Below are 17,069 nucleotides of genomic sequence, written 5' to 3' on the forward strand. Positions count from 1 at the left end.
ACAGAGGGTGGGGGTCTGTCCTAGGAGCCATTGAATGAAGTGAAAGTCACTTAACAACTTATAGTGTTTGTTTACATTGTATCAATTACTTCAAGAACAAAGTCAATTAACTTGTTTGTAAGTTTTACATAGTGATAGCTCAGTGGTTTGAGCATTGGCCTGCTAAACCCAGGGTTGTGAGTTCAATCCTTGAGGGGGCCACTTGGGGATCTGGGGCAGAATCAGTACTTGGTCCTGCTGGTGAAGGCAGGGGGCTGGACTCGATGACCTTTCAAGGTCCCTTCCAGTTCTAGGAGATGGGATATCTCCATTAATAATAATAATAATAATAAAGTACCTTTCACAGGATAGATATAATCAGTGGTTTCTACAGACAGTAGCTTACAGAAGACCCAAGAGATTTTTGTACTTGGTGAAACTGTTGGATTTTAAAGTGTGGGGGACAAATTATGAGGGGGGTCACTGTCACTTGGGGGAATCACTGTTAGTACCTTCTTTTATATCCCTACATAATGACTACTCTTAAAAAATTATAATCTCATACAGTGGTACTCCTTAAAAAGTCAATGTTTACCAAATCAAAGTATATGAGATACTGTATTACTTAATATTCTAAGAATTGGGAAAAGAATTATTATAATATTCTAAGAATCTGCAATGCCTCAGATGCTCTACTATGATAACACTTGGTAAATTATTTTTAATAATTTAACCTAATAAGTAGAAATGAAATAAAACACGGCACTGGCTATATATTAAGTTTAAGATAATAAGTATAGAGAAATAATTCTAAGCATTCTGTTTAGCCCATATGGTTGACATAACTGAAAACCAAGCAAAAAGAATGGCTGAAAAGCAAACCCTTAACAGGAGAGACATTGACTTTCAAAATATAAATGGAGAAGCCATATCCAACCACCTAGCACTTCATACTTATGAACAAATCTAGTTCAAACAACTCTAGGAGTGAGGCTGTGCAAAGATATTTTATTGTATCCTTTTTCACCAACTGAAACACCCAAGATTCAGTGTTTGATTTCCCCCCACCCCCCCAAAAAAACAACAAAAACATCCCAAACTCTTATACTATAAAATTCCTATATTATGCTATCTGGATCGGAAAATAATAGAATAGGTCAGCTGTCTAAAACTGAGGGATGTGATTCATGGGGAGGGGGATAATGTTAGAGGAATAGTGGCTTCACTTTTCCTGTCAAAGGAGAGAATGGGTGAAACTTGATGTACCCCCGTTGTGGTCATGACAGATGCTGAAAGGTCCCATGTTTCTAGAAGTGTTCAATTATTGTCACCACAGAACTTTTTCTTCACAAATCAGTCAATTCTCCACATCATCCAGCATTGGAGTTAAATTGTAAATAGTTCACTAGCTTCTCTGATGGCCCCTTCTTGGGATCTAGGTTTGGCATCATTTTTTGAAGGAGCTCTGCTGGATAAATCATATATAGCCTGAACTAATGGTGTTTTAAACAAATATAGGTAACACGTGCCCTTGGTTAGGAAAAAAAAAGGAAAAAAAGAGAATAAGAAACCAAGAAAAACGATTCTAGGGTATATACTTAATTGATCCAAAGTGAATACAAACAAGGAAGCACAAGGTACACCAGATTTTATGCTAGCACGATAGGAAAACAATGACAAAAATTAAATGCAAACATTGATATTGGCAAATTCTAAACTATAAACCTGCAATATAGTGAATCTATGATAAAATTCCTTTTTAGAAAAAAAGAAAAGAAAAAAAACATTGCTAATAGTCACAGTTTATCAGAAATGTACAGATTTCTGGCTTCCATACTGCTGTAGCCATCATTTTCCTGTGGCTCTGTGCAGGCTATCTGCAATGCCAATTTTGCTAAAAATCTTATATTTGATGTGTGTAGTTTGCAACAGTGAACTATGCAAAAAGATATACAGTACCCTTAAAGTTTAGTGCATATTATCTGTTAAAACCAATTAAAAATGTTAATAACAATGCTAGCATATTTTTCAACAAGCTTAAAAGTTCTGGACCCCGTATGTGTTGGGTAAGGGACATATGATAATTTGCGCTCTGATTCATATTCAGTTCCCTCTTTGGTTTTCCAGCACCGTTTTCCCCCCATTTGAGGGACAAAAGTGGAATCATTCACCCATCTTCTGTCCAAATTGAAACTGGGCACACAGAGTACAAATGGAAGAAGCATAAAGGTGCATATGGAGGAGAGAAGGGTGGAAAATGTGCTAAAATGGATGTTGCCCTCTGACCCAAACCCCTGTCCTGGAATACCCCAATGAAGATTATAGAATGCGAATTTGCGTAATTGGTATCCTCCCAATTCCAGTACCAACTATCCCATGTCTTATTACACTAAATAACTGAATTAATATACAATTGACATAACAAATGTCCTTCAGCTATTTCCTCCATGTGATGGAGGGCCTCTAGCAGAAGGTTAGTGGCAAGATAATGTGGAATCCCACCTAACAAAAATGCTGTTTTATTTCCTAGCTGCTGTAGCCTGGCATGGAATATGTCAGTGTTGTCAATTCATGGTTGTGTCAGAAAGATAAAATGTGTTTGATCGTAATTTTATCTCAAGTGTTTCATGCCTGTATTTTATTTTGTTTTTTGGTGGGGGGAAAAGGGGAAGAGATGAGGGGGGAGGGTTTGCTGATAAATTAAGAATAATGTAACTTTCTTACGTTACAGAATTTTTTTAGGATTCTGGTTTAATAGAATTTGATCTATCTTTGTAATGGTGTTTTTGGCTGGAGGACACTACAGTTGAGTTGACAATTTTGTTAAGTGCCTATGCTTTTATTTAAATGAAATAATTGATCAGAATGTTAAATATTGCTGATCTCAAATTTTAAAGTTCAGACAGGCTGATCGTGTAGGGGCAGTACAATGCTCTTGTTCACCAGAAGAGTGGAAACCATCTGCTTTGTGGAGGTGTTGGAAAGAACTAGTTGTTCTTATGCCACAACTTGCTGTGACTTGCAGATTTGCCTGTTTTACCTGGGAATATTAGAAACTATGTTTACTGTGAGGCCTCTCCTGTGTCTAATTTAGCCTAGTCATTGCCATCTTTCATCTGCCCATTTTAATTTTCCTCTGGTTATCTGCCTCAGTTCCTTCTTAACAATCTCTATTTTTTCTCTATTTTACTTTTTTTTTCTGCTCTTGTCTTGTGTCTCCTCCCGCCTCTTTCCTACTCTGCAGAAGGTTATGTGCTGCTTGGAGAGAGGGGCATCCCCTGTTAGCCTCCTGGGGCTGGATCACATACTCTTTTATCATAGAATCATAGAATATCAGGGTTGGAAGGGACCTCAGGAGGTCATCTAGTCCAACCCCCTGCTCAAAGCAGGACCAATTCCCAACTAAATCATCCCAGCCAGGGCTTTGAACTTAAAAACCTCTAAGGAAGGAGATTCCACCACCTCCCTAGGTAACCCATTCTAGTGCTTCACCACTCTTTTTTAAGCTTATCATTGGATCAGAGGAGAAAAGTTTGGGCCTCTGAGTTGCTGCTGCTTGAGCCTTCAGCCTCCTGGGACATCAGCGGGATCAAGGATTGAAACTGGTTGGCTTTCAAGGAATCACCCATTGCTTTACCCACAGCTACAGATGTACCTTTGTCATAGGGATAGATAGAGAGGAAGGATGGTCCAGATGTTAGCCTGCCCCCACTCTGCCGTAAATAGGCTTGGCAGAATTTGAGTTTTAATTCTGAGGAATAATATAGATGTTTATATTTAAGCATTTTTTTCATTTTTTTTCACTAGTGTGGGAAATTATAGGGTATGTCAGAAAATAGTGGGGAGCAGACATAAAGACAGTAGATGTTGAGATTCAAAAGATCAAAGCTTTATAATTGTTAAGCAAATTGTCAACATCACATCAAAATATACAAAGTAAATATCTTAACTCAAACTCTAAAGTTCTCAGGCAGCATTTTTCTTACTTTGCCTATCTGTAAATTGCCATTATTATCTATGTAAATATTTTTTCATCTGTTTTTGTGTGTGTATGTGAAATCAATGTTTACTGGCATTTAACTGATAAAAATCGAATCCTCACAAGACTAGCCATAAACTTGTTGCGTTGCCTTTGGCAGGTCACTTAAATTCTGTGTCTCAGTTCCCCATCTGAAAAATAATAATAGCGCTTTCCTATCTCTGATCGGTTGGGATGATAAATTGTGAGCTGCTCCTCTGCAATAATGGAGACCATGTAAGTACTGAACAGCAGATCTTACAAGTTCTCCTATGCCTTGTACAAAGGCACATTTCTAGTGTGGGAGACACCACTATAAGGAATAAGGTAACCAAGAAACTAGTACTTTGGGTTTGGGTTCCATTCCAGTATTCAAATCCAACACCCCAGAAATACATGTGGAGGAAGAAGTGGGCAACCAGTTAGTTTGGGTTTAGGCCCCATATACCCTAAAAAGTTATAGTAAATCTAAAACCTCCATGGATACCAAAGAAAAGATCTATTTTTGGTGTGCTTATCACCATAATGACAAGGCACCATCATGCTATCTCTGTACTAGTATGCAGTATTCTGTATAGCTCTTGAGAGAATCGTTTTTCAGTCTGCAGAATTCTGGTTAAATTGTACATACAAAGTAATTAACCAGAAAGAGCTAGGAATTGCAACAATCCAGACTTCAGATGGGATATAATGAAAGCATAAATTAATAACTGAACATGCCCCCAAGGTTATTTGTAGAAGCCTTGCTAGTTACAGGGGATCGTTTAAAGATTTTGTAATGTAAGCAAAAGGAGCTTCAGGCAAAAAATTCAGGATCAAAAACTACCTTATTTAAAAAAGTTCTAGAAGGTGCCCTGGTTCTTTTAATAAAAAGAATTTCAAAAGACAAAAACAGCATCAATTAAAAAAAAGACAATGTGGAAAAATGTGGTTTCCTTATATTATAGTAACTGCATATTCAGAATGTCACTTAGGTAACTGTTTAGTCAAATTATAAAGCACCTTAGATGATCTCAGTTAGAAAAACAATATATTATGCACATAAAGTGATATCAACATGTCTCTGAATCAATTTCCCTATAGAAAAAAATTGTACACCGAACAACATAAATTCAAGAACTGAGCCTTGTGATATCCCCAAATGTTTGAACCTGATTGGAAGAAAACCCACACAAAATAATAAACGGGGAGTCATTTTCTGATCTTCTCCAGAATCCCAAAGTCTGCTGCATTTTACCAGCAGGGCTAGAGAATAAAAGCTTTTAAGTCAGCCTGCATCAGATTGATTCATAAAGCTAACAGGAAAAGTATTATGAGGCAAGGCTTTATGCTATGATAGACATCTAGGAATACTCATCGTTGGCAGTCTATTCATCTTTGGCTAAAGGGGTGGAACTCTGGTTTGTTTCCCTGGGTAATCTATGGAATTCTGTTCATACTCCAACTCACTTTATATATGCCCTTTGGGAACAGTGTCAAGTCTGAAAATTAGCTGTAATTTTTGTTGATCAGATAGGGAGTTGATTGGCCAGCTTTCTTCCCCCCTCCACCCTCCCCCAATTTCCACAGAAGAAGATGATGACAAATCCAGGACATTCACTTAGTGTTTAAATCCATTGTGAGGTTGACATTTAATTAATTTTTCGTTTTCAACTGTCTGCTGAAACAATCAGTTAGTGATTGAGAGATTTCATCACTGAAGGTGACTTGTAAAGGTTTTATTTCTTTCTTTTGAAAAATTAGTTTTGTGCTAAATGCTCAGAACAGAAAGGGTAAAGGGGCATTCATTAATTGCTTTATTCTAAATGCACCTTTAAAAAAATACTTTTAGGGCAGGTACTAGAAATTCACTGGTGTTGTGCACCATAGTGGGCCCCCAAATTGGCAGTTTTAAAATTTTTAAAAGTTTTAAAAAGTTCTAAAAAACACAATACTGTTTGCGGCACTACATGCTATCCTTAATTACCAGAGCCCTTATGGCCAATGCAATTTCTGGTACTGGTGGCATTGCAGCATGATGCATTGTATGACATTGGTCAGTGGGATTCTGCAGGCCAGAAGTAAGAATTTTTGAATGGTATGTTTGGACTTCTATCATGCCTTCCTTCTATGGAAGCCATGGGGTTTGGGGAAAGTGGTGGAATAAGACAAGCCAGTCATAGTAAATCCAACTCCTATGTGATTATCAAGAAGTATGTATTATTTTATTAATATTTATTATTTGTATTGACCTTGGCACTTAGAAATCTTAGTCATGGACTAGGACCCAATTGTACTAGGCACTGTGCATACACAACAACAAAAAGACCGTTCCTGTCACAGAGTATACAACAAGAGACAACAGATGGATACAGACAGAGGGAGATTTAAAGGAAACAATGAGACAATATTGGTCAGTGTGATAGGCAGTTCTCAGCATACCAATGTCCTAACTTGCATCTGAAGAAGTGAGGTTCTTACCCACGAAAGCTTATGCTCCCAGTACTTCTGTTAGTCTCAAAGGTGCCACAGGACCCTCTGTTGCTTTTTACAGATTCAGACTAACACGGCTACCCCTCTGATAATGTCCTAACTGTAACTTTAATACTAAACTGTTCCTAAGGTCATACAAACTGATCATAAGCATGAATAGAACTGCATGTATTATCTATGGAAACAGCCATCATTTCCTTCCCTTTAGCCAAAGATATATGGACTGTCAAAGATGAATGCTTCTGGATAAATCTCATGAAATTCAGTCCTGCCACATACTACTTTTCCTGTATGCTTTAAGTATAAAATGCTTCTTTGATTGTAAAAATTAAGATTTTTGGAAAATTGTATTGATTTATTCATTCACATGCTATTTACATGTAGATTGCTGAGTTATTGTCTTGTAGAGATATAACATCACATACAGGCATAGCAGTGTTAGGAAATACAATTAGCCAGGAAGCTGAGGGAAAGTGCATTTCTCGTAAACAGTTTGCTGGAAAAGTTCCTTTTTGCTAAATATTTTTTTTTTCTTTTGTGTAAGAAGAGCTTTTATTGTATTAATTATTGGCATCTTCCTTTGTATGCAATCATTTAGTTAATGTTGTTTAAAGAATCTTTGCTCACTTACATGGAAAACTCATAACTAATTGGCTTTCCTTTTTTTTAGTTGTTTGTATAGATATTTAAAATATTAAATCCTGAATTCTTCAGGATGTGTTTTTTAGAGATGTCTTAAAATACTGTAGTAATTGATTTAATATCATGAGCCAAATCAGTTATTTTTATTTAACAGTTATATTGTGGTAACAACTAAAAATTGCAACTGGGTTGGATTCCATTGTGCGTAAAGATATAATAAATGACAGCCCCTGATCACAAAAGCTTAACCTGTAAGGGTAGGTCTACAGTATAATAAAAAACCCTGTGGCACTGAGTATGGAGTCTGAGCCCGGATGCCAGTCTGAGCCCAAATGTCTACACTTCAACTTTATAGCCCACAAGCCTAAGTCAGATGACCTGGGCCAGTTGCAGCCATGCTGTGGGTCTTTAATTGCAGTGTAGATGTACTCTAAAAGAGAAGGGTTTGTAACGGGTGGATGAGGCTAATATATGTGCCGGAGTGGGATGGGGAAGATGAGATAAATATAATATGCTCACTGCAATTGAATGCTGTTGGTCATTGTCTGGGCAGCCGCAGCAAAAAAAGGGATAGGGATCCTACTGCATTTGGATTACAGGGAGGGGAACGGGATTTACCTGAGTGGAGCCAAAGGGGGAATAGTAAGTGGCTGGACCAGGTGGGAGAAAGGAAAGGTATTTGTATATTCAGGAAGAACTCTCTCATTAGTCACAATCAGCAGCACCCACCAGCTCACCCATGGGGTGAAAGTAGACTGTTTTTAATGATCTGTCATTGGAACTGTGCTATTTGCTTTTTATCTTTTCTTTTTTTGTGGGGGTGTGGGCTGGGAAGGAATTTTTCCATCTCTGCCAGATTAGCAGGGGCAGCGTGTTTTTCCCCCCATCTTTCCCATAGGTCAGGAACTGATGAGGTAGGTAAGGAGTTTAAGATGTCACAACTTAGTAGGTAGCAGATGTGGCAGGTGTCCGGTGCAGGTACTCATTAGAGAGGATATATAGTTCACTGATTAGCAAGAGTTGGAAGTGGATTTAAGGGAAGGTAAGCCCTAAGGAAGCTGGAAAAGAGGGTGTTGGGGCTCCTAATGTCTGGTACAATGAAGAGATAACCTTGTTTTTTCCCCAGACACCCCACCCCCCCATATGAGGGGAGGGCAGTGGGGTCAAGAAGTGAGGTGGGACTAGGTTGGGAAGGGGGATTGCTGTTGGCAGCCCTCCTAAATAGGTAAAAAAGATTAAGGAAAGAGTGATGACCTGCATTGTATTATTTACTGCCAGATAGGTTAAATGAATAAAGTTGTGGCCTAATTAAAACACATCTGTTACATCATTTCTTTCTTCCTGTTTGTCTGAGACAGTGGGATTTGCCCAATACTTAGCTGGTTAGTAGTAATAATCACAGCTCTCCACCTGCTGAGCCCTTATCAGGTTGTCCTTTACTGTATGCATTATGGAAAGAGATGGGTTTTGAGGAGGAAACTGAATGATGACAAGGAGATGGCTTTATGGGTTTTGAGAGGGAGCTTTGCCCATTCATAAGGAGCAATATGGAAGACAGCATGAAATGGAGTTGCAGTGATATAACTGAGAGCAGCATTTGGTGCCAAATTTTATTAAAGACTTGGATGTTGATCTTATACTGTCCACATTATGAAACAGTCTCCAAGTCATTTGAAGTCCGATTGACAGTTACAGAGAAACTTTTTCCCCCGAAAATGTACTTCATTAGCTCTCCAAGTGCTTGAGGCACTCAAAGCCCTGGTCTACACTACAGGGTTAGGTTGAATTTAGCCACGTTAGATCAATTTTTATAATGAATGTGTCTACACAAGCAACCCCGTTCCGTCGACCTAAAGGGCGCTTAAAATTGATTTCTGTACTCCTTCCCGGCAAGGGGAGTGGTGCTAAAATCGACCTTGCTGGGTCGATTTTGGGGTAGTGCGGACACAAATCGACATTATTGACCTCTGGGAGCTATCCCAGCGTGCTCCAATGTGACTGCTCTGGACAGCACTTTCAACACCAATGCACTAGCTAGGTACACAGGAAAAGCCCTGGGAACGTTTGAATTTCATTTCCTGTTTGGTCAGCATGGCACGCTCAGCAGCACAGGTGACCTTTCAGTCCCCCCAGAATCACAAACGAGCTCCAGCATGGAGCGAACGGGAGACACTGGATCTGATTGCTGTATGGGGAGAAGAATCTGTGCAGGCAAAACTCTGATTAAAAAAAGAAGAAATGCTAATAGATATGCCAAAATCGCACAGGGCATGATGGACAGAGGCTACAACAGGGACACACAGCAGTGCTGCGTGAGAGTCAAGGAGCTCAGGCAAGCCTACCAAAAGACAAAGAAGACAAACAGTCACTCCGGGTCAGAGCCCCATACATGACGCTTCTATGATCAGCTGCATGGCATTCTAGGGGGGGGGACCCTACCACTATCCCACCATTGTCCGTGGACACCTGCAAGGGGGGAGTCTCATGCAACACGGAGGAGGATTTTGTGGATGAGGAGGAGCAGGTGGAGGAAAATGCACAGCTGGCAAGCGGTGAATTCATTCTCCCTGGCAGCAGGACATTTTCATCACCCTGGAGCCAATACCCTCCCAGGGCGGGATCCCCGACCCTGAAGGCAGACAAGGCCCCTCTGGTGAGTGCACATTTGTAACTACAGTTCAGGGTTTAAAAGCAATAGTGTTTAATGTTTGATTTGCCCTGAAGACTTGGGATGCATTCGTGGCCAGTACAGCTACTGGAAAAGTCTGTTAACATGTCTGGGGACAGAGCGGGAATCCTCCAGGGACATCTCCATGAAGCTCTCCTGGAGATACTCTGAAAGCCTTTGCAGAAGGTTTCTGGGGAGGGCTGCCTTATTTCGTCCTCCACGGTAGGACACTTTACCATGCCAAGCCAGTTGCAAGTAGTCTGGAAGCATTGCAGCACAAAGCATGGCAGCGAATGGTCCTGGGTTTTGGTCGCATTCAAGCAACATTCGGTCTATATCTTTCTGTGTTAGTCTCAGGAGAGTGACAGCATTCATGGTCACCTGGTTGAAGTAGGAGAATTTTTGTAAGGGAACAGTAAAAGGACCCCGTTCATGCTAGGCTATTTGCGCTTGGCTAAAGTGTATCTATCTCTCCCCCCAGCTTAGTGTTATCCACGAACTTGCTGAGAGTGCAATCATCCAGATCATTAATAAAGATATTGAACAAAACTGGCGCCAGGACCAACCCTGGGGGCACTCCGCTTGATACTGGCTACCAACTAGACATCAAGCCATTGATCACTACCCGTTGATCCCAACAATCTAGCCAGCTTTCTATCCACCTTATAGTCCATTCATCGAGCCCATACTTTAACTTGCTATCTATCCTGGCCCCTCTACTTACATCAGTCTGGGAAAGGGAAAGAGTGCCAGATGAGTGGACCAATGGTGTTACAGCGAAGATACCAAAGAAAGGAACTCTCAGTAATTGTAATAACTGGTGTGGTATCACACTTTTATCTGTGCCAAGCAAAGTATTGTGTAAGATCATAGTCCAGCGTATATCAGAGGCACTTGATAGTGTTCTCAGAAAAGAGCAAGCTGGTTTTCAGAAAGGGTGTGGATACACAGACCAGATCTTCACTCGTTGTAGAAACACTCACGTACTCAGGCAGCACCATCAGCCAGGACGGCGGAACAAGCCAGGACATCCGGAACAAAATCAATAAAGCCAGGAACACCTTCAGGAGCTTAAATACAGTCTGAGTATGAAAATTTGAAATAGTCATCATTTCTATGTCCTCCTTGCCCAGAATTTCCATTTTCACTGGAGTGTTAGGGAAATTAAAAGCAAAATAATCCAGGAAGTCTGGCAAATAGGCAGCTGCACCATGTACTATGGCTAAAGCATAGTAGGCTGCATTTTTCTCATTTTCACTGAATGACAAAGCAAGAAATTCTTCTGCAAATCTCTCCATCTCCACTGGAGACAAAAATGAGAGTTCATCCATGTAGGCATGAAGGACCAAAGCACCACTATTAGACTGATGTTCTTCATGAATAAAGTTACTAAATTTAGTGCCAGTTTTCCCTGAGAATAGCCACATGGTGGAGGGAGGAGTGAAGGGATCATCCCAAATAGCCATACGGAGGGGTTGGGGGAGGTTTGGGCTGCACGTCCACCCGAAAACCACAGCCCCTCCTTTTAAATGGCAAACCCAACCGGCATTGCTTGCTATGGGAAAGGATGGCGCTGCAGTTTGAAAACATTCCCACATGTTATCAAGGTGTTAGAAGCCAAACCCGCGTAGCCTTTGGCTTATCATGGCTGCCTGGAAACCAAATTCTGTTGCCTAGCCGTGTGTGATGTGTCACCATACCGGCAGGCGCTCAATATAAAAGGCAAAATGCGACCTTGTACCTAAAGCACATGTGCTGTCTGCTGTGAATTGCTTGATTCACTGTGAAAGAGACTCCCTTTTGTTCTCAGAAATGTATCATCTTAAATTTTACTCACTTTTTATCCCTGCGCAGGTGCAAATGTTTCTATGCTCCCCCTATCATCTCCATCGCTGAGGTTATCGCAGATTAGAAGGCGAAAAAAACGCACTCGCGATGACATGTTTTCCGAGCTCATGCATTCCTCCCGCACTGATAGGGCACAGCTGAATGCATGGAGGCATTCAGTGGCAGAGTCCAGGAAAGCATTAAGTGACCGCGATGAGAAGAGGCAGGATGCAATGCTGAGGCTAATGAGGGAGCAAACGGACATGCTCAGGCATCTGCTGCAGCTGCAGGAAAGCCAACAAGAGTACAGACTGCTGCTACATCCACTGTACAACCACCTGCCCTCCTCCCCAAGTTCCATATCCTCCTCACCCAGATGCCCAAGAACACTTGGGGGGAGGGAGGGAAGGCTCTGGGCACCCAGCCACTCCACTCCAGAGGATGGCCCAAGCAACAGAAGGTTTAACCTAGTCAGCAAACAGCACCAGTGAACTTTTAAACTTCCAAAGGCACATTTTACCACCATTCTGCACTTGCTCAGCCTATAGTTGAACTACTCCTTACTACTGTGCAGGCTGCCTGGGTATGGCTTCATGAGCCATGGGAGCAAGGGGTAGGCTGGGTCTCCAAGGATAACTATTGGCATTTCAACATCCCCAACAGTACTTTTCTGGTCTGGGAAGTAAATCCCTTCTTGCAGCTGCTCAAACAGCCCAGTCATGCACATTTCCCAGCCATCCCATGTTGATATAGGTGAAACGTCCCGTGTGATCCACCAGCGCTTGCAGCATCATTGAGAAGTATCCCTGGCGGTTTATGTGGTCCGGTGCCAAGATAGGGATATGCGTTCCGTCTATCGCCCCACCACAGTTAGGGAACCCCATTGCAGCAAAGCCATCCACTATGACCTGCACATTTCCCAGAGTCACTACCCTTGATAGTAGAATATCAGTGAATTGCATTGGCTACTTGAATCACAGCTGTCCCCACAGTAAATTTGCCCATTCCAAATTGATTCCCAATTGACAGGTAGCAGTCAGGCGTTGCAAGCTTCCACAGTGCTATTGCCACTTGCTTCTCAACAGTCAAGGCAGCTCTCATCTTGGTATTCCTGTGCTTCGGGGTCGGGGAAAGCAACTCACAGAGTTCCAGGAAAGTGGCCTTACACATGCGAAAGTTTCGCAGCCACTGGGAATCATCCCATACCTGCAGCACTATGCGGTCCCACCAGTCTGTGCTTGTTTGCTGGGCCCAGAATTGGTATTCCACTGTATCAACCAGCCCCACTGCCTCCATGATGTCCCAATTGCCACAGCCCGTGCTTTCAGGAACGTCTGTGTCCATGTTCTCCTCACAATCGTTCTCGTGCTGCTGTCTCTTAACCAGGTTCTGCACATACTGCAGTATAATGCATGAGGTGTTTACAATGCTCGCAACAGCAGTGGTGAGCTGAGTGGTCTCCATGCTATGGCGTCTGCACAGGTATCTCGGGCAAAAAGGCGCAAAGTGATTGTCTGCAGTTGCTTTCATGGAGGGAGGAAGGGAGGGGAGAGTGATGACATATACCCAAAACCACCTGGAACAATGTTTTTGCCCCATCAGGCATTGGGAGTTTAACCCATAATTCCAATGGGCAGCGGAGCCTGCGGGAACTGTGGGATAGCTTCCACAGTGCATCACTCCATGAGTCGATGCTAGTCACTGTAATGAGGACGCACTCCGTCGACTCAATGTGCTTAGTGGGGACAGACAAAATTGACTGTATAAAATCGATTTCTAAAAATCAACTTCTATAAAATCAACCTAATTTTGTAGTGTAGACATACCCTAAGGAATGTGTTCCCTCTATTTCTAGTGTTTGGTTTTAAAGGGACTAGTTTACAACATCAAAAGCAATTGCTTAGAGATATAGTTTGAGGGTCTCTTAGGCATCTTTATTTGGGCTTATAAAGAAGAAACATGAATACAGGATTACCTAATTAAAATCCAAAATTTGGGCCTTTGAAGTCTCACCAGAAAGAATGGAGACCCAACGAGATAGGGATGGTAAATTGCTTGATCTGGATGAAGGAAGAGGTCAGGAGGAAGATGACACATCCACAGCATCATTTGCCCTCCATACTTGAAGTTGTATCTCTGCAGAAATTGAGCTTTTTGGATGGGAATAAGGTTGGGAATGGACAAGTTAGGACTTGCGGGAGACAGCAACTGTCCATAGTATAGTTCCCACTAATCCTGCAAGGAATCATCAAGTAAGCTAATTCTGAACCCATCAACATTATTTTAGTCACCTCCCACTTCATAGCTCTGAAACTCATTGTGGGAAGGTTTGGTGGCAATGTCCTGTGGCATTGCAATTTTCATGTAGGTCAGTGGGGCTGAGAGGGCCAGAAAACAATAGCCTTTACACAGATAATTCTGAATTCCAGCAGATCCTATGAGAACCCTAGAGTACCACATCTGAAACCCGTTTTGTTCTAACTGTGCACATGTGTGTGTGAAGGAGACATGGACAGAGACTATAAAATAACCACATATGGAATACCATGGAATTTACAGTCACCTACAGTATGTGAGAAACATTCACATCGGCATCAGAAGCAGTACTTTGAATAGATATTAAAATATTTTTCAATTAATGGTTTGTACACAGTTCTCAATGTTGTCAATATCTACCCTCAGTCTTCAGCTTTGAAGAGTGGCTGATGTTTGCTTTTGTTAATTGAACATCTTTGTGTAGCAATTGTAACCTCTATATTTTTATTACCTGTAGATTAAACTGTGAAAAATATCATACTGTGATACATAAAAACTGGAATGCAAAAGCTACTGTAGATGGTGCTGCATCAACCCATTATATAATTGCTATTCTTAAAATGTCAAATTTGAATGTAATGGTTTTAAATTGCTTGCTTCAAATATTGGTAGAAAAACTCTAAGCAGAGAACTTCAGTAAAAGATTTTAAATGACATTTATTTTTCTTAGTTTTTGAATTAGCAACACAGTGTACTATAATTGAATGAATTATGATTTGATGTCTGGGCAAAAGCAGCAGTGTTGTATTTGGACTAAGAAATTACTTGCAGGCTTTGTCACAGTTGACGTTAATTATTGATAGAGGTTTCAGAAATAGCGCATGTGCCGACAGCGTTGACTGTAATATAAGATAGAGACTGCAGTGATGCTAGAGGGATCATAAGAAAGATGCACCTGTAGCATTTGGACTTGTGCACTTCTGAACATCAGACTTTTAATTTGCTGTGGACTGTGCTATATTTATATGAGAGACAAAATAATGGAAAGATGAGTCGTCAAGCTTATTTTTATCGTGTCCCTCCACAGGAACTACACAGAAGAACCCAACTTCAGCCTGAACCAGCAAAGACAAAAGCTCTTCAGACAGTTATAGAGATGAAGGTATGGACTTTGCATGCTTGCCAATACGTAATCTTTTAGTTTGAACTCAGTTAATACCAGTTAATATAAAAACAAGAAATGAGCTGTAGCTTTTATTGAATTTATTTTTGTGTAAAGCAAGGGAATAATCAGTATTCCCTCCCCCCCCCCACCCGCAAACATTTCTAAATTTTATAGCTCTGTAAAAGTTTTTTTCGATTCCTTGATTCCAAGGCCAGAAGGGATCATTGTGATCAGTTAGTCTGGCCTCTTGTATAACTCAGGCCATAGAACTTCCCCAAAATAAATGTAGCTACCATTCGCTCTTGTAAACATCTTATTCATAGTAACTGCACATACAGTTTTGCATTTTGACTAATACCCCTTTTTGGTGAAAAGCTAAGGCCTGCAATTTCACAAATGTGAGAATAGCATTCCGGGAAAGGTATAAAAATATTCTTTGTCTCCAGAAAGAACAAATAATTCATCTTTTTCCAAACCCATTATTGATAAATTAAATAATTTCTCCCTTTCCACATATTTTCTCAATAAATCATCCCCGTATTAGAAAGATGACTGATTTGCAGTGAGCAAGCTGATAAACTGGTTTTGCTGATCGTAGCAACTAGATCATACAGAAAGTAGTGGCCGTTTTCCTGTAATCATAGAGTAGAATTTCATATTCTACTAAAGCATAGTAAACATTTTTTCCTTTTACTAACCTCCATTTTAGTGGTTCTCCTCTTCACACTCATATTACTGTTCTTAATAGTCCCTTCAAAAAGGAGACAAGTTCTGCTCAGTGAAGTTTTGCAAGGATAATTTGGCTACATTCTAGGGCATGTCAATTAAATAACATACAGAAAAAAGTTGGACAATCAATGCATTGTCAATGTAATGCAATGCAATGTATTTTAGTTATCAGAACAGCTTGGGGTATATTTCAGGAAAACTTTGTTAGCTTTAGTAATTAGAAAACTCCAGAGGACTAATCCTGCAAACCCTTACTCCTGTGTATAGTCCTTTGATGAGGCTACTCACATAAGCAAGAGTTAGTAGGTTTGGCTCATATATTTATTATTAAAGAATTAGTGCAGAAGACACACACACACCAGCTTTTGTCACAGATAATAAGAATACATGCTAATGGCTTGCTGTTGGTTGGATGTTAATGTAAATCTGGACTAGCTCCACTAAGGTCTATGAAGTTACAGTGGTATAAATCTGGTGTAAAGAAAATCCGAATAAGCCCTGTGTTTTTATGTTGCACACTTGCCATATGATACAATATTATAAATGACAAAAACCTGAAAACAACCTTATCATCCACCTTAAAAGATAAATGACTCTTCAGCACTGAGCTGCATATTACTCATTTTTTGGATGTGAAATTCTTGCATTACAAAGCTATTCTTCCTTTCCCAAAACTGTGTGTGTGATTTGCCAAATTTGACTGTACTAACTGCTGTCAAAGCTGAGTGGATAAATGAATATTAATGAAAGGTATATTTTTATATCCGCTTTTTTTAACAGGTCTTCTGGGTATTTATGCCATTATCTGTTTCTGTATAATTCACTGTTCTTTTGATTATTATATTTAATTATTGTGTTTAAGCCACTTTTTCTCAATCTGTAAATTGCTGGGCTCCTTGCAACCTGCTGGAAGCACAAAGAAACTCAGGTACAATGGGGGCAACAAAGGGGTTTTTTTGTTTTTTGTTTTTTTGCTTGAGGCTTAGTAAAACCAAGTATTCTATTGCTGAATATTAAGGAATATAAATGTTCAGTACATAGTTCCAGGTGTACTAAGCCCAAAGAGAATGATCAGGCATAAAAGAAAAAATAATAGCCTGTCTCTGACCAAATAATTGAAATCTGCCTCTCATCTGCCTCTCATACGAACCTTTTAAAGATCATTTTCCTGTTGAAGATCACTTCCCATATTCCCTACCTTTCTCTTAAAACCATTTTCACACTGGAGACAGGTCAGAAATTTATCTAAGGGGAAGAGTGCTGTGACAAAGCTTGATTGCTTTGTTTGATATATAGCATTGCCAACATCACAC

The 17,069-nt window shown here is 40.4% G+C and overlaps 1 protein-coding gene across 2 annotated transcripts in view; it reads left to right on the top strand.

The window, feature by feature from the left end:
* The window catches only part of ERC2 (ELKS/RAB6-interacting/CAST family member 2), an 866,973-nt gene that overhangs the window by 214,324 nt on the left and 635,580 nt on the right, over positions 1 to 17,069 (top strand). For both annotated transcript variants that reach the window (XR_008445768.1, XM_054035803.1), the window contains exon 4: positions 14,950 to 15,024. Coding sequence is in view for 1 of the 2 variants with exons in the window: in XM_054035803.1 (XP_053891778.1) it covers positions 14,950 to 15,024 (75 nt within the window). In the remaining variant the exon portion in view is untranslated. The remainder of the gene's footprint in view (positions 1 to 14,949; positions 15,025 to 17,069) is intronic.

Source organism: Malaclemys terrapin, chromosome 7 (assembly GCF_027887155.1).
Source record: "Malaclemys terrapin pileata isolate rMalTer1 chromosome 7, rMalTer1.hap1, whole genome shotgun sequence".
NCBI classification, from domain to species: Eukaryota; Metazoa; Chordata; order Testudines; family Emydidae; genus Malaclemys; species Malaclemys terrapin.